Here is a 27,485-nt window from a genome sequence, read left to right as displayed (position 1 = left end):
TATAACACAATAATTCTTTGATGAAATAATGAAAAATGTAGAGCTAACTTTATGAGTTTATCATGTTAGATACTTTAGATCTACAATCATTCCCAAACAGATTAGAGTCCCAGATTTGTTTAATATGGTATTTGCATATTTGTGTCCTGGACGTGTACCTGAACTGAATTAATGTCTTAGCTCTCTCAAATCTGAATCAAGAATTTTCAACACAGATGAACAGTTTAATAAATGTACATCCCAAAGAGCAGATAGCACTTCTTAAAGTGTTTTAAATTCATTTAGACTTAGCACATTTAGCTGGTATACTTAAATTATCCTCATCCTAGCAGAGTGAACCTTCTCTAAAATAAATTCCTGCAAAATTCAAACCCCGACATTATCTAATATTAAAATGAGGTACAGTAGAATTCATCTTGCATTACAGAAGTATAATCCCATTAATTCCAATAAAGATTATGAAATAACTAGGAAGATTTTTTTGTTTAAATATAACTAATGTTCCTCAGGTAGGAGAGAAAAAAAGAGAGTTTAATTAAATACTGGTAATCAATCCTTTCTGTGCTTCAGAAGCTCAAATGATATTTCATTTCATGAAACCTCTGCTATTTTTCTCTTTTCCAGTGACCTTTGCAGAGACATGTATAGCTGCTAGAGGAGGTAGCATGCAAAGTTACCACTGCCTGAGCTGTACAGCTCTGACATAGCAATAAGAATTTATAAAATCTCTAAAATAACTTGATTTTAGATTTTCTAAAATCACTTCATTTTAGTGCCTTGAAAACTTCTTTCAACACTTAGCAATTTTAAAAGAAATAAGCAAGGGCATCGGTGCCTGTAAGCACTCGCATTTATGGTAAGTTGATAAGATGCATAAAAATACATCTGAACACCTCACAATCCATAATTAGCATTATTTTTGCAACATACCAGAAAAGTAAAAAAAGTACTGTCTGTCTTTTTATAGACGGGGAATGGAGGAACCTGGTATAATTGAGACATATGCTTTAATTAGAGTGGCACAAGCACTGCGTGATAGCATGCCTATCACAGCTTGTCTGCTCCAGAAATACAAAACACAAGTTTCTTAAGAAATGGGCTCAAAACTTAGGACTGCCTAACTCAAGGACAGCATATCTTCTCCTAGACCAGAGGCAAAAGCAGAAGTTGTAACCTATAATTTGTCTTATTTTCTTCCATCCTTTGCTGCCTGTTTTGCCTGATTTTACACACCTAGCCTCTGCATCCAAATGTATTATGAGAAGGGAGAGGAGAAATCTGATCCCAAATGTCATCCCCATTTGTCAGAAACTCCCTAACTACCAGGTATCTTACAGCTTTCGCTGGGAAGGTTTGATCCACCCTGAGCTTCTTACTGCAGCCTCCAAGGAATCAAAGGTGAAGCCATTTAAGGGCCCATCATCGCAGTCTTCTGTAAGAGTACACGTCTCCCTGTTTAATATGCTGAGTTATACTCACCTAAACACCAGCATGGAGCTGTTGACACAGTACTAGGGAGTGATTTATCCTGCAGGCTAATCTCTAATGAAATTAATAATTTTAAAATCTACAAATACTGTGTGACTATAGACTAACAAGCGATTAACATTACTGTTGGAATTCAGCATTTTAAAAGATATATTATCACTTTGTTAGTTTTACAGGGGGGAAACGAGAAATGTTTTCTTGGAAAAACAGGAATAGTAAACCTTTCAGTAGAAGCCACTGGAAATTATTCAAATAATATGGATTTGATGATATATCAAACATTGCCACCAGAAATGGAACAAAGAGGAAGCATAATGTGAGAGAGTTTATTTCTGTGTCCTAAGATCAATGAAAGGGTCGTATTTATCTTGAGGTTCCAGTAAGAGATTCATTCCCTTTGTAAAGATACAGCTTTCAGACAAACCTTGTGATTTACACCTCTGGTTTGAACTCTCCAGCTGACTGCTTACCCAGTACTGAAAACATCTAACTTCCCCAGGTAACACTGGGCAATTTTTTAAGGAAGAAACTTTGTACTCTTGCCCTGTTGAATAAAGGACTACATTAACAGAGCATGGGCTCAGAGGCAAATTTAGGCAGGATTATCAGAAACAGACATCAGACAGGTTGTGTGGCTCATTGTAAGGCACAGCTAACAACATCAAGGCACTCAGCCATCACCCCAAGCCTGAAGCTGAAGCCTGAGGCACTGGAAGAGCAAAGCAGACGCCAATCTTGTTCAGCCTCTTTTAGAATATAAGAATGAGCAGGTTATAGATTAATAATGGAGGCAGTGCTTTCTTCCTCCGATCGTGGACAATTTTTGAGGACAATGGGAGAGGAGCTTGGACCTTAGGTTTGTTTATGACAGCATAATTGTTCAGTTCTTATAATATCCTTCCTGCTGAACAGGACCAAAATAAAAATAATATAGGCCATACTCGTATAAAAAAAATTATTACTGTAATTTAATTATCTATTGAATATTTTCTTTTAAATTATTAGTATTAACCAGCCTTTTAGTCTGGTTATGTTAAGGCTGTCCTGGTTGCACTTTAACTTGCACAGTATGGTATTACTACCACACTAAATAAAGTTAGACACAAATTGGGAATGTACAAAATACATTACTTGATAACCTACAATATCATGAAATCTTTTCTTAAGCTGGAATTTAAAAATGCCTCTGGCAGTGTGATATTTATACCACAATTTCTCAAGCATACATAGTAACATCTAAGTACTCAATTCAAACAGAAGCATAATCCTTGCAGAAGATGCTCTTTGCTCATTAATTCTGTTCCTTAAAGCTATTTCTTGATAATACAGTACACCTTTAGTGACAATCCATGGCTTAAGCCATGTGGCTCAGTGATTTTAAGCTAGTGAAGATGTGCAATAATCCTCTCTGTGCTCTGTTACATAGACCTTGGTTCTATTAACAAACTGAATTTACAGTAAGGGCCAGTGTTTGCTGGATGTAACGGTCATGCCTGTGGCACCACTGATCTCCAGTCAGTGCATGGTGCCTGTTCCACTGCAGTTACCCAGGCAGATGAACACATACATGCAGATTCTGTGGTGCAGCCACAGTTTGTGGTACTCTTTGAGGAACATTCCCTCCTTAAGTTAAACCTTGAAGGCCCAACAGCAAAATTTACAATGTTTGGAACAGTTAAAAATGTTGCCCTTTGGTTACAGAAAATAGGGGTAAGCAGGGTGGAATAGCCAGTGCACTGGGAAAGGCTCACTCAGTTAGAAAATCTATCTTTCCAAAATTAAGAAAAAATTTACAAGTAACCAGTATTATGGGGCAGTAGTTAATTCCCTACAAATCAAAACAAAAGGGTGAGAAAACAGGGCTGCTTCTACAGGCTCAGAGAAGGATTTGCATGTCAAAATGTTTGTCTCTTTCCTGCTTCTCCCTGCAAGATTTCCTTCAATTACATTCTCAGACTGGTTAGACTTGGTTAGATTACTACTAGTGTTGGCTTATAAACAGACTGAATCTCACAATTATCTGTGATCTATTGCTACAACACCTACAACTTCAAGAACTGGAAAAGACCGAAGAAGTTGCAGGCTCTGTTTCCAGTTTAACAGTGTTTTTCTGTATAAAGCCCAGTGCAATTTTTGGAAAAGTTACAGAGTAACAGAGTACTTTTGTCATTGTAGCATTTACTTAAAAATACATCACAGCGTAGACGAAGATTACTTTTCAAAGACAAGACAAAGCCTGTGGATAAGTATATTATGGCATAATTCCTAACACTGCATTCAACACACACGATCTCTTATTTCCTAGTGAGTTCATTTATGCAGAGGGATACTATAATTTCTTTAAATGGCTTATGAAATTCTGCTTCCCCCCAAGTTGTATGGTTAGTAGCAGCATCAGCGAGAATTCCACAGCTACAAATCTCAGCACCTCAGAGATGGGGAAGTTAAATGCTTAAATTCTGGAATTTTTTCTTCCTCACAATGGGAAGGATAAGTGAAATCTTTGCTTCCTGTTCCCCAGGTTATAGGTATCAAGCTCCAGCTGACCACTGGGAAAATTTCAGAATCAATTATGCTTCCTGTAATGTTAAGTGCAGGTGTTAGCCAAGAGAAAGTTCTCCTGGATGTGCTGACATCACTTTAGCCTGTAGGACTTCTTATAGCTTCACCTTCTCAAACAGCACTTTGATCCTCCCACAAAGTGAGTCAGAGACACAGCTTGTTGCAGCAGGTCTGCTTCCAAGTTATGATCCATCATGAGACTCTAAACAGGGTGAGTCATGTCAGCTATCTTGATATTGTCGCAGCCTTTATTAGCTTTACAGCTACCATGAAACACTGATATTTAGAATGGAAAAGATGATAGTTGATGAAGTTAAGTCAGGGCTAAAAGTTAGTTATTGCTGACAAAGGGCCTATATATCAGCTTTTTCCTTCTTTGACAGCAGCTCTCTCCTATAACAGCACAAGGAAAGGGCCTGTTTCTGAATGAATGTACATGATATTTTTTTTTTCCCTTGCATGAGCTGAGAAGAACTAAAGCAAAGGTGCCTCTCTTAAGCAAGGGGTTAGATCAAGTAACCTCTAGAAAACCCTTCCAGTATAACATTTTTCTACAACTCTGTTTACAGATTCTTTCTGTCCTGCATGTTTCCCCTGCTAACCCATGAAACTACGTAAAGTGACTCATAGGCTCTTAGCATCGGTCTACACAGCAGCTAGCTCAGAGACAAACACTAACCTGTTTGGCTCTGTTTCAAGGTATTTTCACTCACCTTCTATGTCATCCACCACCCTTCATTTTTTAGGGACTGACAGAAGGAGCCAACCTGGGAAAGAGCTATTGCACAACGCTAAGTGGGCAAGATACACATATTCCACAACAGATGTATTTCCCTTCCCTATAAAACCTAGAATGTAGCTTTGAATTTGTTGGACAGGATAACTTTTTTCAGTCAAGGATTAAATATTAGGTTACAGGAGATAGGTCTATAAAAGCACCAGTTCATTGCTCAGTCAGAAAAAAATGCAAATCAAATCCCAGAAATTGTTCAAGACAATCCTTTATTCACTATATGTTTTATAAAAGAGCTGGATTTCCTTTTTTAAAAAAAACAAACAGACGCTTTGTAACTGCAAACAGGCTTTGCTCATTTTCTCTACCTCTCTGAAACCCTAATGCCATTGACACAGGAAAGGGTTGCAAATCATTCTATCAATGAAGCAGGTGGATAAGCTTACTTGAGGGAGCTCACCTGCCTGCGCAAGGCACATGAGGTAACGTCCTCACTCTACTTCTGGTGGAGACTGCCCCATTACCATACTGACTTCACCCCTATCACACCTGAGTTTATGCAAGCTTGAGAGCTGCATGAAACTTTGCCCTTCCCAACCAACGCTCTTTCTGTGAAGGTCTCTATGGGTATCCTGCAGACCAGAAGGAAAGGCAGAGAGATGTGTTTCAACTTGTCAATGGTACACACAAATCACTACAAAACAAAAGACATAACAAAGGTATCCCAGTGCCTATACTGTACCTCATCACTGAAATGTGTTTCATCTCAAAGGACTGAGTGCTAGAAACTAGAACCACATTTACACTTGAGAACTTAAGTGGCCTAGCAACAACGTAGTGACTTCAGCACTGTACGCAGAAATGTCTATTTTTTTGGATATGTTTCACAATGAGAATGCAGCTTTTGCGTGCATATCTTCACATCCCCAACGGTATATTTTACCTTTAGCTCCTGTTATGGCTAGGGAAAATTGTTCTGCTTCACATTGTCTGTCTTTCCTTGGAACAGGATAATGTGGATCTTGGTGACCTGATGTTTTCACTCTGCTACCTTCCAACAGCTGGTAGACTAACTATTACAATAATAAAGGCAAGAAATTTAAAGGCAATGGATATCACAGGAGCATCAGGTAGGAATGAATTTAATGCTCAATGTGGATTTCTGTCCCATTTCCCTCCTGAGTCACAGAACTCAGCACTGTCAATTCCCAGAATGATTTTTCAGAAGAGGGTTCTTATACTTGAGTCACTTGAGTTATTTGAGTTACAAGCCCTTGAGCTCTTGAGTTACTTGAGTACAGAAGTTTCTGAGAAGTAGATAATATATTTTTGTTTGCTCTGTTGCAACCAACAGTTTAAAATAATCTGCTTTTAAAAAGTCAGCAAGATTATTATTTCTAAAGCCACTGTGATTCAGAATAGCACAAGCTGGCCAAACTGTGTTCACAGCACTGGGAATTTGTTTGTACAGCAGACTATTTGTTATGGTTGTGGCATAGAGGCAGACCAGCCCTCTCTGACAGTCTCCAAGAGCCACTGAGCCAATTCTGCTGTTGTTGGCATATGGACAAAACAGTGATCATCCCAGACTCCTTTCAGCAACCCTTTCAAAATTTGATGATGAAAACAAGAAACTAATGTAAATAAGAGTTCTTAGATGACTCCTAAATAACAGCAGGGAGTTGTAGAGCTCCCAGAAAGGAGCTACAAAGAAATAGCTTTTTTTACTACAGTCAGGTTTTTAAAAACAATTATAATTCTCTTGAGAAACACAAGCCACTAATTGTTACGCTTTGAATTATATTTAACCATACATCAGTAAATCCCACTGTGTAAAATATTGTCATCTTCTGTCTGTCCTACAAATCTGTACAAGTAATTAGGCTGTTATAAATAGGCTGATACACAGGCTGTTGTATAAAACAGTCATGTATAACACGGTTCAGTGGATATTTTAATACCCTTCGAGAAGTCGGTACACAACAAGAAGCTTCTTGATCCTGAATTGTTCATTATAAGCAGTCAACCAGGTAAAGCTTTCAAAGCTCCACTGCCTCCCAGGCATTCCATGGTAATAAAGCTCAAATTCCAGTCAGGTCTAGGTGACTAATTCTGCAAGCAGGTATGGGCAGACAAGAAGGCTGCACCCTTCACTTTCCATTTATGTTTACTTAAAAACAGCAAAAGAAAAAAACAACGTTGTTCTTATGATTCACACAGATCCCTACGTGAAGGTTTCTTTAATGTGTGAAGGAAGGCGACTAAAGAAAAGAAAAACTTCCACCAAGAGGAATACCCTTAATCCTGTTTACAATGAAGCCATAGTCTTTGACGTCCCTCCAGAAAGCATTGACCAAATTAACTTGTCGATAGCTGTTATGGATTATGACCGGTGAGATACCTGTAGCTGTAAAATAACATCATCTATTGGCTTATAAAACTGTGCACAGTACATTTGCATCCAGAAACAGAGTTATTATTTTTTCCCAATAAATGGGAAATTAATGTCATGTTGACTTTGGTAGAAGACTAAAATTCCTTGTATTGCCAGGCAGATTTCCTTTCTAAATCTTAAATACAGAATTGCATCCGTAACTGACATAACTAAGTTGCATATATGTTTACCAGAACTGAAATAGCTGAACATATAATCAGACAGTCCACACACTGATGTTCTGTTTGTGTACAATTACACTAACTCCTTAGACACACACCTCCATTTCTAAAATTGTGACCTAGAGTTCACTTGTATTTGCAATTAATTACAGAACACAGGCAAAGAACTTTTTACATTCTTAATGCGAAGAATGCACACAGACACACAGTGTATGCTATAATGGGAAAAATACTAAATTATTGTGATTAGTGGGAAATGTAAAGAGCAAACCTATGTATTTTATAGCTCATTACATTTTTCAGGCAAGAATTAGTTCTAAAAATCTGTGATTAATGTTTCTAATGAAATATGTATATGGTATGGTTCTAAAGGTAAAATTTTAAGAAAAAAAATATTATGGAACATTTTCACAGTGTAGGTCACAATGAGGTCATTGGAGTATGTCAAGTAGGCAACGATGCAGAAAGTCTAGGTCGTGACCACTGGAACGAAATGCTCTCATACCCTCGGAAACCCATTGCTCACTGGCATCCTCTTGCAGAGGTAAGACTTATTTCTTGCTTCCCTATTACTATAATTGTGAAAATTCTTCCATATGGCATTAGAATTTGGATAAAATTTTATGAGCAAAACCAAGATCCACATGCATGCACCAAATCCTAGAAAACCGCTTGGAAACACAGATGTGAAAAGTCAAACATAACTTGCAAGTTAAGCCTGCGCCTTTCAATTTTAGGGGAATGGAAAGTAATTAATGTCTTTAATATATACATGAAAACACCAAACGTTATACACAGGAATAAGGGTTTGGTTTTGTTTTTTAAGTAGGATCTTGGGTAACTTTCATTGATGATCGATATAAAGAAATGGACCTTGTTTACAGAACAACCAAGACCTATTTTTTTTATGTATAACAACCTAATCTGACTTCTTCTCTTGTAAGAATATATCACCCATGCCACTTGCACATCTCAAGGGATGCCTAACTGCACTGAAAAAAAATGTTTAAGTGTCTCTGGAGATCTGAGGCGTTGATAAGAAGCCACACAATCAGAAAAGCTTTTCAAGGTTCCTATGTTTTTTTGTTTTGTTTTGTTTTGTTTTTTTTTCTTTAGGGCCCTATTCAGCAGAAATGTTATGCAGGTCTTCTGCGCTTGGATGGCTGCCGAAGAGGTTTCCTCACCCTTTTAACCTATTCAGCAGAAATTTGGCATTCCTGTTGAACTCTTTCTTAGCCATATCCTCAGGGGCTATTCCACAGAGTCCAGTGGGGTAAAGATGTCCTTTTAATCCCTCTGTCTAATCCTCTCCCCAGTACAGGGAATGCTAATCCTGATTCATGAGACACAAAAATTCATCGAAGATCTAACTAAATTGCTTCCTAAGAGTTACCATGACTTACTTTTATTGTTGTTATCACTGGCTAAAGTCAGGCAGCAATCCCAGTCAAAAGAAACTACTGTGTTTATGAACAGCCAGTGTTCCCCCAGATGCTGAAAGACAGGAAAGACCATCCTATTCATATCAAGACATGAGCAATGCCATAAGCACCTAGTATGCTGAGGCAGGGAGTTCGCAGCCTCTGTGCCTATACTTTATGCATCAGAGTGCAGCCATGTTACTAGAATGCAGCTGAGGACTTTACCCACTTGGTTATAAGCACTAAGCCTAGGCAGTTCCATAAATAATTGCCAGGCAATAGAAAGATTGTACAAAATGGCAAAAATACCACAGTCTTGCCCTGTCTCCATAAACAACTACATTTACTGGTGCCTGGAGACTACAGCAGCACAACTGCAACAGGGAGACTTTTGAGTGCTCACAGGCTCTGTTGCAGTGGGAATGTACCATGCCTTTTCAGAGCATGGGTGCTGCCAAAATACAAGTATGCTGTGAAAGAAGATCAAGCAAAGTGGGGGAGCCCTGTCTATATCTTTGTGCCCTCAACGACAAGCTAGGTACTGGCTGAAGTGCCACACTTGAAATGCCTACCTGGGCATTTGGGAGCTGGGTTTAGAAAAAACATCACCGAGCTCTCAGCTGTAGTCAAACATTGATAGGAATGTCTTGACAAAGCACATGAGGAGTAGTGTAATGGTTACTATTTCCAGAATACAAGAAGTGTCTCTTAGCAGAAGTTGTCTACACGCTTATATTCAACCTGTCTTCCCTCTTTGATAAGTTTTATTGCAGCCAGAGCCCACAATTAGGTTTTGACAACTCTTCCCTTTTTACAGGCATCCTGTTCTTTTCATACATGCCTGGCTAACTTCTTTAGATTTCATTACTGTGGATTGCTTTTCACATCACTGAGCTAAACAGAGACATATTTTTTTCCTTCCCAGGAATCAAGTGGGGGAGGGTGTCCAGAGCATCCAGGCTGTGCAGAGAAATATATACACAGCATATCATTTTGGTTCCTGAATCAGGATTAGACTCAGCGAGAGCTTCTGGAACCTCTGTGGCCACAGCCATAGGACCCTGAATATTTGCTGAATAGGACCCTCAGTCTTCTACTGTGTGAAGAGCTATTGGTTTCATGTAGCGTAATGTTATCCACTTGTAGCATTAATTCTCCAGCTGACACTATTGCTACTGTTAGATTATTTGTATGGTCGTAAGCATTACCCAAGTTCAAGTCATAATTTCTGTTCATTAGAATAACCCAGGTTTTACAAGCAACCTGATAGCAACGAAAACCAACAAGTATTGGAAACAGAAACAAATATGGTTCTTGTATTTGCAAAAAAGGTGCAGTATCATGAAAATATAGCTTTCTAAATATTTTTTTATCAAGAATGATTGTCATCAGACATTTATTTTTTGATGACAAGTAGCATCCTCAGTCTCAGTTGGTGCCTCCTTTCACCTTACACAAAAACAAATCAATATGGTTCTTTGCAGAAACCCTTCAAATCTGAAATAAAGTTCTGTTGGGTGAGAACAAGATATATATGGTATTTGTAATGACAGTATGTTCTTTTAGAAAGAAGATAGCCATCTGTATAACACAGAGGCTGTTAGCCCTCAACCTTTGTAGATGATTTTCCAGTCAAGGTTTCTAAGTTGTGTCCGTGACACTGCAAAAAGTTGGAAGCTCATCACAGGTGGCTATGCTCTATCATACACACAAGCACACACGTGCGTGCGCATGCACACACTCACACTCACAGAGTCATTTTAAAATGCTGTTCCAAATATATAGTGCCTATGAAGACTTTCTTTATTTGTAGTAGAATTAACAGGGCTATCTTACATGATGGTATATTGTAAATGCTGACAAAGTCTGACCATTAAAAAAAAAAATCAAAGCACTGAACTCCTTCACATAATGAAATCTGCGTCCCAGAACAAGGGCCCCTGGGATAGATTTTTGCCAGTTATTTAGCCATGCATGGAGCTCTCCCTTCCTTCAAACTTTTCTAGAGAGAATTTTATTCACGTTTTTACATGGGAATTTTTATTTTTAAAATGCAAATGCAAAGTATGGGTATTTTATATAATCTAGTTGCGTGCTACATACTTACAGATAGGGACCCCGTCTCTTTACATACAGTTCAGATAAGTTTATGTGCACACACATTGCTTCGTATCTTGTATGCGTTGAATGCTCACCAAGCATTTTGGGTTTGCAGTTTTGCTGACACAAATATGCATGCATGAATTGAAGAAAATATTTGAAATGTTGATCCAAATCTGAAAAATTAGTTTTATAACCTATCAATTGAGGATATTCCAGAAAATCAGAATTGCTAATGGGTAAAGCACAGTTTGGCACTTGCGGGAAATCTTGGATCTGTTGTAAATGTGTGCTGCAGCTATAAAGCAGAAGTTCTGTAAGTACGGTGGTTTGCAAAAATCTCATGGCACAGCCATAGGTCAATACAGCTACCACACACAAGGATACCCCTGGCAAAGTAAACAACTCTTCAAAACCTGTCCAAGCAAAATTTCAGATGGGAACTGGGCATTTCCAGAAGAACAAAACATACAGCTCAAAGGGGCGTCAGCTGAAAAGCAGTATCATTATAATTGCCAGTGATTTTTATTTTATTACCATGTTGAGTTTATTTAATGCTCAAGGGTCTAGCATGAAGAGAATGATTTTGATCACAGTTCTCTTACAAAAAAAAAAAAAAAAGAAATTTCTGTTCAGTGAGCATTTAAAGAGGAATCCAGTGCACCTCAAAGACTTAGGGATGAGGAAGAAAACATAGTGTTCTATTAAAATCTCCTAATTCTTGTGCACTCATGACTTGCAAACTGTTACTCAGGCTGTGACATTACTATGTGCTTTTTACAAATATCTGCCTTATCATAGCAGTGCATATGTGGAATGATACCTATTTTCTATATTTGGATACTTCACTCTTCACCTTCATACTCCACTTAACCAGTGCTATTCCCTAGACCTGAAATATTTTCCTGTTACGGTTCTGGTGGGCCAGTACACTGCTGCTGTCTTTGGACTGTAGCACCATAACGCAACAGCACATTAGAAGGAACAGAGGATCTACTGCTGCCAAATCAGTTGGAAACCCAGAGAAAACTATGATCCCAATACTGTTCAGTCTTTCTTTTCTGAACTATGATTCTCGGAGGTAAATTAGTAGAAGGCTCACAAGAATAATTTCAATCTGCAACCCTCATTTGTTTTCTTATTTCTTGTGAATGCATAATTATACTGTATGACAGGTATTGAAATTCTAAAACAGAAAAGGAAATCCCTTAGAAATGCATCTCAGCAAGATTTTAATCCCACTTCACTCATTAACAATGTGCTATTAAACTGTTACTTTTAGTTTTCCATAACAAGTCACAATTTCAAATGTTGCTTTATGAAAAAGCAGTGAGTGTCAATGGGAAAGCCTTCCAAGCTATTGACACTGAGGCAGAGTGTAATGGGCAGTTGTGTGATATCCCATGCCAAAATACTCACAGCACAACCCTTCTGCAGTTGAGTGCTCAAATATTTCTTTATCTGTTTCTACTGGAATCACAAGATATTGAAAACCTCTCTGTTCTCTTTGGTTTCATTTTCCCCTGTAAATAATCCTGGCAGTGGACAAACACACATGCATCTCAATCCGGGGAAGCAGGGACTACCAGACACTTCAGCTTTCTATGCCAGTGGATCCATAAAACAGCAAAGCAGTACATGTGAGAAATTTGTTACATAGAGGTCCAATTTAACTATCAGCAGGGGAACTGCTGATTCAATACAAAGTGAGCCGACAGCAAAGAGTAACACAAAAGAATGGGAAATAAGAGGTTATTTTAGTTCCCCCCTTCTTGAGGGGATAGTTGTTGGGGTTTTTTTTGTTGTTGTTTTTGTTCTTTGGTTTTTTGTTTGGTTTGGTTTCATTTGTGTGTTTTTAAACACCAAACATGACATGTAGCTATATTAACATGAGCACACAAAATCAAAGGTACAAATACATGTTTATCACTTGGCAACATTAGAGCACTGAGGGGACCTATTTGCTATTGAAAAAAAAAAAACCTGCAAACTCTCTTTTAGTTGAAAAGTAACAAAAAATAAACAGGAAAGGAGAAAAAGGACTGGAAATTTGGTTGAAAATTTTGCTTCACCCAATTAGAAATCTATTTGAAATTACTTTATGCATTTTGTTTGAACAGAAAGAAGTGAAAAAAATTAGACTAGGTGACTCAACCTGAAGGGTTATCAATTAAATCCTTTCTTCCCTTTAGAACAGTGCATTGTCAAATGATTACATCTCAGTATCAAGTGGGAAAACAATGGCTTTCTTATCTACAAGGAAAAAAGCATGTAGAGAAAGTAACCCGTAATACTGTAGAATTTAATAGAAGCCCTCTGTGCTGGGAAAAATGGCAGCAGGACAGAGTTTGAATAGAGTCACCTTGATTCTTGCTGTAATTATTGCAAGGCCTTGCTTGAGACCATAACTCTGTTCTGAAGTGACAGCCTTACAATATGTGTACCCAGCTGCGCAAGGTGTGAATGATCTTGTAAGGGCACTGCACATTCAGAGCCGAGTAGTTTCAAGAGCTGCCTTTACAGTTAATTTCTAATACAGTGGGTTGGGCAAGGAACTACAGCTGGAAGTTCTCCAGGGTCCTGCAGTTCTCTGAAAGGACCTCCATCTCCTTGAAGGTCCGTAAAGTGCACTAATCCAGATGGCCGTGACGGACACTGTTCAGGAAAGGTATCATCAGGACATACCTCAACTGCTGACGGAACACAGCGTACATGGCACAGAGGGGAAGATGACATGAGGACTTGTAAGCATCTGGGCTGTTTGTTTGTTTGTTTTGTCTGGGTTTTTTAGTTCCTCCTTCTTTTGCTCAAACATAGTCATTGTAAAACTGGAATGTTTTACTCAGTTGCATGCTGGCCAGCTGTCATTTTTAATACCAATTGCAAAGGTACGTGAAGAGAGGTGTGTTGTTTTGGTATACTTTTGTTTTTAATAACACATGAACTTTGTACTATGCTTTATTATTTCTTGTTCAATAAATAGTCCTGGTATCTCTGTGTTTCATGTCTAATTTTGGAGAGCAGAGCCATACCTATACCAAGGCTCTCTCAATTAGGTGGGCATTTTGTTCGTTTAGTAGAAATAATGCATGATTCCTTTCGCAGTGATGGTTTGAGGGACAAAAAATTTCTTAATTTTATAATATGTATTACAATCTTCTAAAAACAGGTAAAAATGTACTGTGATTTATTTATATAAATCTAGTCCGAACAAATAAGTTTTGATCTTAATAAAAACTCTGTAAGAAATTGTGCAATTGTAATTTATTACTATTTTGTATTAAATATATTAAAGTTCAATTCATTATTCAAAAAGACAGCAAACATTTCAGAAATGTTTTAACTCAGTTATTCTCCATAGAGAAGCTAGAAAGCTGATTGCAACAGGCTGTTAACAAACTGAAAGTGAGAAGTCAAAGGCTGAGAATCCTTACTGAAAAAGCCTAATCAATAGCAAATAAGACATCCCACATAACGTTAAACCCGAGAAGCCTAGTGATCCTGCACAGATAATACCCAGTGAGATGAAAATTAAGGGAGATACCTTGTTAATAACAAGCTTTACTAGCAGCTTTACTTTTACTAGCATTCCACAGGGGGAATGACTAGTGAGGACATGCAAGAAATTCTAAAAAGCACCTGAAGTGAGGGAACAGGAGTGCGAGTGCAGAGTGATGACCCTGAAGAGCCAAAGACATGGGCTGTTACAGTAAGAAATCAGTAACTCAGAAAGTAGCAGAGATGCAGAGGACTGCTGAACCTCTGCATTTAAAGACTTGATCAAGTTGGCAAACTTTATGACTCAAAGAATCACAGAATCACAGAATGGTAGGGGTTGGAAGGGACCTCTGGAGATCATCTTGTCCAACCCCCCTGCTTGAGCAGGCACACCCAGAGCAGGGGGCACAGGAACGCGTCCAGGTGGGGTTTCAATGTCTCCAGGGAAGGGACTCCACAGCCTCCCTGGGCAGCCTGTGCCCCTGCTCTGGCACCCGCACAGGGAAGAGGTTTCTTCTTTTAAGTGGAACTTCCTGTGTTCCAATTCGTGCCCATTGCCCCTTGGCCTGTCGTTGGGCACTACTGAAAACAGCCCAGTCCCATCGTCCTGACACCCACCCTTCAGATATTTATAAGCATTGATGAGATCCCCCCTCAGTCTTCCCTTCTCCAGGCTGAACAAACCCAGGTCTCTCAGCGTTTCCTCATGAGGGAGATGCTCCAGTCCCCTGATCATCCTGGTAGCTCTCCGCTGGACTTGCTCAGGCAGTTCCCTGTCCTTGTTAAACTGGGGGGCCCAGAACTGGACACAGCACTCCAAATGTGGTCTCACTAGGGCAGAGTAGAGGGGACGGATGACCTCTCTCAGTCTGCTGCCCACACTCCTTTTAATGCATCCCAGGATACCGTTGCCCTTCTTGGCCACAAGGGCCCGGTGCTGGCTCAGGGTCACCTTGCTGCCCACCAGCACTCCCAGCTCCCTCTCAGCAGAGCCACTTTCCAGTAGTTCAGCCCCCAGGCTGTACCGGTGCATGGGGTTGTTCCTCCCCAGGTGCAGGACCTTGCACTTGCTCTTGTTGAATTTCATGCGGTTCCCCTCAGCCCAGCTCTCCAGCCTGTCCAGGTCTCGTTGGATGGCAGCACAGCCTTCTGGTGTATCGGCCACTTCTCCCAGCTTGGTGTCATCAGCAAACTTGCTGAGGTTACACTCTATCCCATCATCCAGGTCAGTGATGAATATGTTGAACATGACTGGACCCAGCACAGACCCCTGGGGAGCACCACTAGTTACAGGACTCCATAAGTAACCTTTCCAGGGAAGAAAATACTGTAGCGTTTTGTACCGCAAAGTAATTCCATTCATGTCTGATAATATTGTCACTGAAATTTGTCACGGTGGGCCCTAGCAGGTTTATAATATAAGCAACATCCAAATTTTTATAAGACTTGTGGTGTAAATTCTAAGCAAAATAAAAGATGTCTCTCTGCCTTGAAACAGAAATCAGTAGATTGATCGGGGCTGAATCCTTCACCTGCATGGCTCGTGCAAATAAGCGGTTCCAACACTCAGAATCAAGAGCCAAAATTGTCCCTTAGTAGTGACAAGAGGAAAGTCTATTTCAAGCCTCTGGTTTTATCACCCTGATGGGTATTCTAATATTGCCATTTAAACAGCATCAAATAATTTTCTGGCTATACTTACATATTTATAATTTCCAAATTAATTAACCACATGCTTCAATCTGGTCCACCACACCATCCAAAAGGTCACAGTCTTAAACCACTTAATAAGTTGCAAATAATATTCAGTGAATTTACGTTCCAATACAAACACAAGTAGGAAAATCTGTAAATGTTCCATAATGTAAGATGTGCCCACCCAGACAGTCTGGTTCAAAGAGCCTAACTAAAGCAGCTTTAATATTAAAGAATCATTTAGAAGTGTGAGAAATGCCAATCAGCCAGATAGCGTTGGGTCCTTACCCAAAGGAAAAACTGACAATAAAAATATCTTTGTTGGTGAAACCATTCTTAATAATAACAACAAAATTCTATACCAATCCTTTATAAAGTGTTTTAATTTTCAGTTCAGCAGACAGAATTCTGTTTCTGGACTGTTACTATAACCAAATCATTTATATCCTGGTAGCTGACACACAAAAAATATCTTAAAACAATAGATTAATAGAGTTTAGGTACATTAGGACTACAAAAAAAAGAAATACAATTTTAAAAAACATCTTTTAAAAATGGAACAGTTTTGGATCTTTTGAATGACTCTCACCTTTTTTTTTTTAAAGGTGATAGTTCACTACATAAAAACAAAACTTAAATCACTAAAATACTTTTGACAAATAATTGTGTAACCTAGCTCAGAAAACAATTCCAAGCTCATCAATCAGTCTTGTATCTTACTGAAACTCAGTTCCAAATATTTACCGTTCTAGTAGAAATACCTCTTGCTCCTTCCAGAAAACAATCTTTTGATCATACTACTGGTACTTCCTTACTTTAAAACCTCAGCTCTCCAAACATGATGGCATTTTACTTTCAGTTCAAAGTGTTTTAATATATACCATGTGTTTCAGAAAAAGAACATTAGAAGTCTTTGGTAAGTCTGGCCCTGGTCCCCTCTCCTCAGTTACCCTTGAAGAACCTCACCAGCTTCTGGCTTAGGCAGGCCAGACAACAACATACATAATTGTGATGTTCAAATAACTTTTAAAAGATTCTCCATTTTAAATTTAATTACATGTTACATATTACAAATAAATAAATCTTTTAAATCTAATCAAAAAAGGAATTTGGGAGTTACAGGAACTGCAAACCTCTTTAAGTCTTATGGATGTACCAGTTAGGAATATAAGTACATTTTTGGTCAATAAATAAAATACGTTTAGGCCATCATAAGTGGTAGGAAACTCCCTAAATTGGTACTATGCATCAAAGGTAGCAGAAACCTACTGTACGCCTGGGATGATGGTTATGCTCACTTCAGCAGCACACAGTTCCAGCAATGGTAATTGAGAACAAACATGTTACTACTATGGATGGTTTTCTTGCTCTTGGTAGCAGGAGCTAAGGTTTTCTGTCATATTTCCCAAATTAATTAATTTCTGACATTTTTATCCAGTTGTTTGCAAATGTCCCAAGACTTCTTCCTTTTCTATAGTATTTGAAAAGTTAAACTGGATTGAAATGGAAGTAGGAATTCTCCATATGTCACTGGAGCTGAATCTCCTCTCTGTGAGAAAGGACAGGAAGCGATTTCCTCCTACCCTTAACTTAAATCCACTTAAATTAAAATTCATTCCTCCAAACACTGCCAAATAATAGGTTGAGCTCACTGAAAAAAGAAATTCCTCCACTTCCTCAGGAGCATCTTTAGATTTGGGTGTGGGGTTCTGCTGAATCGCTTTTTCATTTCCTCCATCCTGTCTGAGAACCGGAGTGTTGTTCTCTCCCACTCCCCTTTCTGCTATCACCCTGCTAAGGCACAAAAGCATATTTCAGCAAAAACTTCAAAATGTCTGGAGCTTTCCAGAGAAGATCTAAGATGCTTTGCTTTGGAAATTCCCTTGCAAGTAGAAATAACATCTAAGTTGCATCTAGATATATGCCCAATAGATTTTCATTTTAATTGTCTACTGTTTTCACTTTCTTCCCACTTCTGATATCTACCTTTTCTTCTCCTACTACTCTTTCCTCAAAAGCTTTCCCTCATCATCTTTTCCTCAGTGGTGTTTACTAGACAGATGGCTTCGATCATTCTCGTTCTTTATATATAAGAAAACTTTCCTGAACATGTTGATTTCTCCTGCAGTTTTCCTAGTGAAACCAGGTCCAACAGAGACGGCTGGCAATGAGCTGTTACAACCTCTACTCACATTTTGTCTGCTATTACCTCACAGCAGTAACATTTTCATTAGGAAGGTGTGTAGTTTGTCTTCAGGTAACAGATCAAAAGTGCAGGGATATAAGGACCGCTACAGAATGTCAGAACATGGTAGAATAAATTGCCAGATTGAAATTTAACGAGTTAATAGTAATAGCCAGGCCTGAAACACTTTTGATGAATGTTGCAAAATGCAAGGTGACAGCAAATCACAAAATCAATAGCTACTCATGTCTGTTCCTAAAGACATCAAACATTTGTCAATACATGTGAAGTTTGAAAAAGTACATTAATAAAATATTTCAGGCCATAACATAGCCTGAAATATCAAAGCATTCTGAGAAAAGTAATGTTCAGGAACACAGTAATGTTTGCTCTCAGCAAATGGGCAGATGAGAGAGCTGTGCTTAGAAAAGTTGTTACCATAGGATTCAGGTGAACTGGCATAATACTTATGCTATCCAACTGCCCAAATAAACCAAAGGCACAGCAAACTTCTAGTTTACTGTCTTTAAGAGAAAGGACCTCTAAAGAAAGGAGATTTGGATTTACTACTCTATATTAATTTCCTTTCCCCTTTGCCATATCCTGCACCTTCTGAGATCTGTTTCAAAAAGGTTAATAACATGACGCAAAGTGAAAACCCTGAAATATCTAAATCATTTGTTTGGGATGCTTGAGTAAAAAGCACATTTCAGGGGGTAAGACAAGTCAGCAGCTCTTCAGTGTGGGAGGAATGTGAAGCATCATGCATTTAGTACTAATGATTGCTAGCTACTCACAGAAGTAAAAGAATTAGCTGATTTTCTGTTCTGCTGTCAAGATCCCATCAGACATCCTTTTAGGTATATCTTTCTGAATAGCTTCTTGGAAACAAGCATGGAAGAACATATGTACAATATGCACGCTCATATGCCGTACAAAGAATAAACCCCATATGTACACCAGAGAAATATTTGGGTCCATAGTAAGCCATGGAAAACAGAACTAGGGAAACCCCGAGTCAGGAAGGCTGAGTCTATTTTGCTCTGGACAAAACTATAGCTGCTGTATAATATGAGAAACACCAAACCAGCTTACAGCCACCACTGCCCTTCTCTGCTCAGTAGGCTTCCTGTAGGAACATAAATATCATATCAGACCTTTGCTCATGTCTCCTCTCATTTAGTCCTTTGTTTTACAGATAGAAACATATTACAATAAAGAAAAATGCATCTCAGTAGTTTCTTTATGCATCATTCAGAGCAGCAGATGACAATCAAGCAAGATATATGAGTGGAAGAAAATCCTTAGCAGCTGGCATATTGGCTTAACTTCCCCTCAATTCTTTCCTGTGTAGAGTAAGCCAATCGAAGGAAAGAGATTTAAAGCCAGTCCCACATGAGCTGACTCTATGATCAGCCTCAACACCACAGAAACAGCCTACCTTTCAAGTTCATAACACATTCCTATAGCACATTCTGAGACAATTCTCCTACCTGGCTCTCCAGAACACAGGTTTCACTTTACTTGTCCTGTACTTAAACCAATAGGTATAAAATGAGCTGCTGTAAAGGAAGGATGAAAGTACCTTGGTATATCACCTCCATTTTATATGTGGAGTGCAGGAGCACAGAGAAAATAATATTAACATATTCATTCAGGTGCCAATTCAGAAACTAAGGGTGTGGGTTTGCAATCTTGGAGGAGGTTATTCCTCAAAAATAACTTCTGCACAAGCACGGATACTACGCTAAGAGTTCAGTATCCTCCCTCTAAGGAGAGCACTCTGGACACAGAATGCAAGGTGTGATGAATCATGAAATCTGAAACATACATAACTTGCTTAGCATTGTATAGAACTCTTTGGGAGAAGCAGGCACAGAGCACCCAAGTTACTGCCTTCAGCCAGGAGACCCTGCTTCCTCTTTGGAGAATTCCCAGCCTGGCATACTATAGCCTTCCTGTTGCCTCAACAAACAAGGCAGCAATCTACTGACTACCACGCATCCTTCATTACTTCAGAGAATGCAGTCTGCTTCAAATATGGCAGGAGCATGGGGAGCAGAGGTAGCATATGACATTATTTTGTTCCTAAGCTGCAGTATGGCTCTTTTCCAGAATCTCCTAACATACTATCACAGGAAGGCCTTTCACAGTGTGTTAACAAGCCTCAATTTTTATCAGGAAATAACTCACCCTGACTCTTCCAAGCCCCCAAATACCGACATACAGTGATATTTCTGCAACACAGTCTGCAAATGAAACCTGAGATTTTTGACCCAGAAGATTCAACACAGAACTTAAAAAAAATAATTCCACCAAAACCACTGTTATGCTCCATGACAGTGAACCCAGATAGAGATTATTATAGTACTCTTATAGCACTTCATGTGACTATGCATGATGCCACATTAGCTTAAGTGACTTCATCTTTCTGCCTTAAGTGCTCCAGCTGTGGGAATTTTTTTTTGTTTTTATTTTATTTCCAAAATAAGTACTATGGGTGTACTGCAGACTGTGCCTAAAATAGCATCTGGTTTGTATTTACTGTCTGAGACCTAAATTACAAAAACCTGTCACTCCATGAAAATATATAGTCAATGAAATGATCTTCATGCAGAGCTTGTCTGCATGCTCAACCGTCAGTTAAATCATCACCATCTGATCCTGCTCATCAATGGAATTTCACAGATCCCCAAATTCCTGAGCCTACAAAACTGTTTCCAAGTGAAAAGTTACCACATTTATTGAATGACTTAAGAAAACCGTACTACTTCCATGGAGAGAGGGCTGCAAGCAAAGCCTTTTAGCTCTTTTCTCAATGAAAGGACGTACAGTTGCCAAGTTGCTAATTAAGGTGTAAAATAAAGTATTGTTTCTACACTGCAGGTAGATGGGATAAAGGTTAATTCAACTCAGACCTATGTGCAATGCTGAGTCTTGTAGGGTACCACACCAATCCCAGTTGATTCTGCTGTCACAACTTCAGTCTGGCAGTATAGCTTTTGTACTCCAGAATTTTGCCCAGACTTCCCAGTTTCTACTTTCACTGATGTCAGTTTTTTTCCCCTGCAACTGGCCACACACATCTGACACTCATAAAACTTTTGAGCCCAATTCTTCATCCTAATATGCTTACCAAAGGAACTGGACAGTAGAATGCTAGCAGAAACACACATCATCTTTGTGCTGTCCAGGGCTTTGTGTCAGACAAACTTGAGGCAGTGGTGTACAATTGAAGAGCCTAAAAATATGCTTGGTGTCTTCTTGATCTCCTTCCACCGACTGAGACTATTTCTATGCCAAATGTGACAGCTCAAAACCACCATAATGCCAGGGATGCTCTCCAGGGTGTCAGCGGAGAACTCGGTGTTCCCTTTTGGGGAACTTGTGGAAAGAATCACCAGATTAGAGTAGGTGGGAGAGGCATATATTTTTCTCTGATGGGCCTTTAAAGCCTTCACACCACTCTCAGTGCCTTGAAGCTGCTGGGAAGGCTGTGTGAGACCTTTTTTTCAATTTTTCCCCTTATGCTGCAATGTCTTAAATACAGAGCATCTCCGACACAAACACTTCTTTTTCTCCAGTGTAAAGAATTCTTCATCCCTTTACTGATAGCCAAAGGAAGGTATCTGAAACAGGAACTGTTATCCAACTTCCCTTAGTGTCATTCTACTGACTCCAATTTTGCTGCAATTAGATTGTGGCAAGAAACCTGCAAAAAATTTCAACTATGTGGACATTTTATTAATTCATTTCAGATAAAACTAGCTACCCAGTTTACTTTTCAACAGCTTGGACAAGAGAGCCTGGGAAGTCAGCCGGCCTGCTGGTCTGGGTTTTCAGCTACCTAACCCATATTGTACAGCTAAGGGGAAACGATAATTATAAAGGATAGCATTGCTGAAGTCACTAAATTTCTGTTGTCTGTCAGCTGGCAAAACTGCTTTATCATCACAAAACTACTTCAGCAGAAACCAGGGACTACATATCTATCTTCAAAGAAATGATATTCTGATCCATTTTAGTACTTACATCAAATGTTTTCCAGCAATCTGCATAGCTACTTGAAAAACACACATCTCAGCAACAGAAATGTGAACAGAAGTCAGTCTTAGGTTTACTTCTAAAAGCAGCAGTTAACTAATGCTCACTTGCTATGTATAGCCTGGCCCATGCTAAAAAGAACTGACAATTTCATTTACAGCTGTATCCTCATTTAGTAAGAGATCAAAAAGCTTCAGGACTATTTCAGACTTTCCATGATTGTTATTATTATTCAGTACTTATATTCTGGTAATTCTGAGAGGCCTATCAAGCTAAGCATTCCAAAAAAGCCTGACTTATTTCCAGAGCAATAGCTGAAGAAGCAATGCACCAAGCATGTGGAAAGTGAGTGAGTGAGGTTTGGGTAACACAAATAGGGAGAGACACTGGCTACTTACATGCTCGTGGGAAAAGGACTTAGTATGGTATGGCCAAGAACCACATAACTCTGGATCATTTTTTGGGGGACAATAATGTGTGCATATCAGCCTGCACCATCAGTGGCCATTAATACTCATGAACCACGGATCCAAGATGCCTAGTCCTTTTAATCTGAGTCCCTCTGAGATACTCACCCAAAAGCCAATCAAGTGGATGGGATTTTGGTTGGTCTTTTTAAAAAAGTACATCCACCGCTTGTACTGTACATGGGTGTTTCATTTTCTTTTTCTTTTATTTTTCCTCTAGATCTACAAATAGAAAGTTTTAGCTTGTTACAGTTCCATTTACTTCAGGATTTCCTGTACACTCAGACAGAGGTCCCTGAATAGGAACCCACTGTGGAGAGTCCAGAGACGGGCACTCAGAACACCACCAGATTCACTCTCCACTCATTTTTTTTCCAAACTGTGTTGAATCCTTCTAGATCCTTCTAGAATTGGCTAGTAATGATAAAAGTAATAATAGCAGTAACATTTTTGATCTTTAAAATCTGAAGCATCTGAGTGTTCCCACAACATATATATACATGGCATCACTGGAGGGGACTAGCATTCTGGAAGAATGCACTAGGCACAACAACAGCAGGGACACAAAGTAATACCCCATTTCCAGTATCAGCAATACAGAGACCTCAGGGCTTTGCAATATTTCTTTTGGTCTATCTTTAACTATTTATTATAACCTTTATTTGCTAGGTAATCCTAGAAATTATCTTTAATGCTATCTTTTTTAATTACATCAGTCATAAATCCATTTTTAACTTCCTGGTGTCATGAGCAATGGACATCACCACTGATTATGTAGAGGATAGTGAACAAATCAGGCCAATGAATGTGACCTTCTTCCATCATGCATTCTCATATCATTTGCCATATCTCTGAAAAAAACCTTGTATCACGTCTCTGACAGACAAAGGTTTGCATTTTGCTGAGCTGGATGAATGAATTCCAGCATCACTTTAGACAAATGATTGCAATCAGATATGCGTATTATGCCTTTGGTCCCTGATTTTTTTTTTTGCAGTACTTACTCTGGCCATTCCTCTTCTGTGCCATGATTTCTATCCTGGAAATAAAAGCTAAATTCATTTCCCTTAAGCCAATAAAATGAAAAACACGGGACATATTCTAGGAAATACTAAGAAAAGTACTGTGTAGGTCTATTTCTCATCTCCAAAATAATCTTACTTCATTCATCCTTTTACGAGTAATCTCTTCCTTTCTCTGCCACCCTGTAACTCCTTTGGCTGCACATACTTAGCAGGTTTTCCCTGGGTGTGCGTATTTTCCATCAGAAGAGTATTTCTCCTACAGACACATAGAATTTATTAAAAATCTATTCCGCTAATCATGTCTTCTCTAGCAAAATGTATTTCAAAGGATCAGCCATTTTTCTTCACCTTCTCAGCAAGAAGTAATGTTGCGCTTGTTCCTGCTGACTGCATCAGAAAAGTCCCCCAGAATAACACCTTTATAGGATGAATTTTGCATGGCTCATTCATACAAATGGGAATATTCATACAAATTCATATGAATGTTGTTTGAAGCTCTAAGCCTTAAACATAACCATGGAAATGAAGATCAATGAGAGATCATTTCCAAAAGGCACAGCCAGGAGTCTGTTTCTAGTATTTCCTATCACTGAAACTGGACTTTAAATTAAGTCTCAAAGCTTAGCTCCAGTTCCAAGCCTATCCGTAAAAGTTCTTAGGTATTTACACTGCGGTCAGCCCCAGTGCTGCCTCACAGGTATAAGCTGCTGTCCACAAGTTCAGCTGGGATACTGTTGGATGGTTTTACTTCTGTCAGGGTGATGAAGCGGACAGGGTGCCAGTAATGGAACAAGAACACAGACTTTCATTTCTTCATTTATGGTGTTGGTTTCCATAAGTCTGAGTCATCAACCTATGCCTAAATTTCCCTCTCTGTAAATCAGGGATAAATATTTTCACCTGTGAAATATATCTAGTTATGTATATGACAGGGGCTAGAGTAGCTGAGTGACAGTTTATCTTATAATTAAGCAAATAAATTTTATTTTTGCTTTATTAATCTAAATTACTCCTGAAACTAATTCAGAGAAAATGGGCATAGATTTTTAATGACCCACCATTATGTGTTCCCAGTTGCAAATAAGCCATCATTAAATTTCAAAAAACATTTGAAAAAGGAATATTTACAAAGCATAATAAACATTATTTAAGAGTTTATAAACTTCAGAATTTTGTCAAGTGTATAATCCAAATTACTGGAAATGTCAAAGGACAGTAATAACAGAAATCCTAGAAATACTTGTAAACTTATAGAACAAAACAAAATGTTTTATTAGAAAATTTTTGTCATTGAATATTCTTTCCTAAATTAGTGCTTATGATTGAATAAGGTCTGCCAGTGAACAGTCAATTAAATACAACTTCAGTAATTAATGTGAAAATATTCAAGCTAAGTTAGAGTTAAAATGAAATAGTAAAATGTACCACAGCTTGTAATTTTTTCTTCAGTAACAATATCTTCTACTTCAGATATTTTAACATATCTTTGCACAGCTATTTGCCTCTTTGCAGCATTATGCAGTTATCTGGCGTCAAATGACAAATACAACATATGACAATTATGAAGGGTGTTGTAATGAACGATCACTTTCGATGTTTCATGAAAACAGCCTCTTTGGAGTTAGGATGATGCACACTTCACAATGGGATGCTAACTGAAGATGAGTCCAACCAGCCAGGCATAAAGTGGATTTTGTAATACTGGTAGGTATTAACTAGATGTAGCCAGATGTGATGAAGCAAATATGAACTTCTGATCTGAATCAATGGCCATACTCTTTTTTAATTGCAGTAGATAATAGAGAAATTAAAAAATATATGTAGGATCTACAAGTCCTTTATTAACTGGAGGTTTCAAACCTACCAGCTGCCACCTCCCAAAAGAATACAAAGCCACTAACTAATGTGGTAATAGGTTAGACTATAATGTAGTAACAGGTTATGTGAGGAGAGTGTGGCGATACCATCCTTTTTTCTGAGGTTTGCAGGGAAGAAATTGAGTGAAGTGGAGTGGCTGAATAAGTGAAAGAAGAAAAAAGAATTATAGCTGAGGTTCTGCCTGTTAACTGGAAAAGTCAAACCCAAGTTCTGGTCCATGATCTGGTCCCGGGCTGCTTCTGTATTTTGTTCATTGTCTCTGTCATATAAAATATAACTGAATATCCAGGTCTTCTTATGTCACTGATTCTTCACATATAATTTTGGCAAGTCACTTAAAACCTTGGTATCTCACAGATCTAATGCTTTTGCAAACCTCACATAAATACATTAATAGAGCAAAAACGTTCAAAACTGCCACTTTGGATTTAGGCACCTAAATTCCATCCAAATGCCTACTTCATGCATTTAAATCCGTTCTGATCATTAGTGACAAAAAACCCACATTTTTTTCATCAGTGTAACATGTTCAGCGTCTTTCCTTAAAATGAAGGTAGAACCAAGACACTGAATGAGTATCCCAGCTTTCACTTAGTTTCTGAGAAGGTATCTAAAGAAATCTGAGTGTTCAGAAATTAGAGAGCAAAATAACCTATCCATATTAGTTATTTCTAGACTTCAAGTGATTTTCATGGGATCTTCACATGATCTGTGTTTTTTGAATTTGTGACTGTCTAATAAACTTTGGCTTTTCTCTTTGCATAATTTTAAGTGTTCAGTGGGTGTGGAGCTCTCACGGTAGATTCCGTGGTGGTCTTGGGCTGTGCTGTAACCTTGTCACAGTCGTAACTTTGAAATGGCAAGTCAAGTCCTTTGAAATGGCAGAATTAGAGCTGTTCTTTTATCACCTTCTGGCCATCTGCTGAGAAACTGAAAAACCATGAAGTGCTACTGACTCTGTCTAGTTTCTGAAGAAATCTTCCCATTATCTTTGCTAGAAGGCCTTTAGTCTAGACTAACTTGGAGTCTCTGCTTTTCATACAGCTATTGCTGCTTCCTAATTGTGGTGAACAGTGCCTGTTAGAGATTTACATCTGGTTCAGAGCACTGAGCTTGAGTCATATAGTCCTTCATTTTGCATATAACCTAAAAGACGACAGCATTAGTACACTCCCTCAGTGATTAATAAAACATTATAGTCATGTTTTAGTGCACTTTTCATGCAAACAATGACTGCATGTTGCTCCCTTATAAAAACAACAACAAAAAAATGCCACCAAACCCAACACAAATGTTTTAAATATATTCCAACTTCTTGAAAGGATAACCTATTTTACCCTCATTTAATTTCAAGCAAAAACATCTTTCTGGCCTATTCTTGCATCACTAACACTATCAGGAATATTGCTATTGACTACAATGAGGAAAAAGAATACCTAATTTAATACGTGCTTCAGTTTATAAAATACTAAGACGTTGCTTAGCATGGTGCATATCTGTTTGTTTATTTTTAGACATAAAATACAAAGACCTGAACACATAGGGCAGACAGAGCTCGGACATTAGCTAAAGACTGCAGTGTTTCTTTTAGTTCAGTATTAAAAGACATAAATCCTGGTTTAAGGGTATTATTAACTTGGTAGTGTGCAAGCCATCCTTTTTGGAGGAATACTTTGCACTCACAGATGTCAGAATAGAAATAGAATGACTGAATGGTAGCAAAGGAAAGTATTAATAGTCTGTCAGATCCATCATGAACCACAGGAAATTCCT

The 27,485-nt window shown here is 38.5% G+C and overlaps 1 protein-coding gene and 1 long non-coding RNA gene across 8 annotated transcripts in view; one reads left to right on the top strand and one right to left on the bottom strand.

Moving 5' to 3' along the window:
* Positions 1 to 14,177, top strand: part of SYT9 (synaptotagmin 9) — a 70,641-nt gene extending 56,464 nt beyond the window's left edge. The window contains exons 4-8 of one of the 3 annotated variants that reach the window (XM_075094885.1): positions 5,793 to 5,913; positions 7,004 to 7,175; positions 7,814 to 7,943; positions 8,516 to 8,672; positions 9,746 to 14,177. In XM_075094885.1, coding sequence (XP_074950986.1) covers positions 5,793 to 5,913; positions 7,004 to 7,175; positions 7,814 to 7,943; positions 8,516 to 8,623 — 531 coding nt within the window. In that variant the 3' untranslated portion in view covers positions 8,624 to 8,672; positions 9,746 to 14,177. The remainder of the gene's footprint in view (positions 1 to 5,792; positions 5,914 to 7,003; positions 7,176 to 7,813; positions 7,944 to 8,515; positions 8,673 to 9,745) is intronic. The other 2 variants (XM_075094886.1, XM_075094887.1) reach the window with 2 other exon arrangements.
* Positions 1 to 27,485, bottom strand: part of LOC142057929 (uncharacterized) — a 363,120-nt gene that overhangs the window by 253,174 nt on the left and 82,461 nt on the right. The gene's annotated exons all lie outside the window — the stretch shown is intronic.

Source organism: Phalacrocorax aristotelis, chromosome 5, assembly GCF_949628215.1.
Source record: "Phalacrocorax aristotelis chromosome 5, bGulAri2.1, whole genome shotgun sequence".
NCBI classification, from domain to species: Eukaryota; Metazoa; Chordata; class Aves; order Suliformes; family Phalacrocoracidae; genus Phalacrocorax; species Phalacrocorax aristotelis.
The sequence above is the reverse complement of the archived record's forward strand: the minus strand, read 5'-3'. Positions and strand labels throughout refer to the sequence as shown.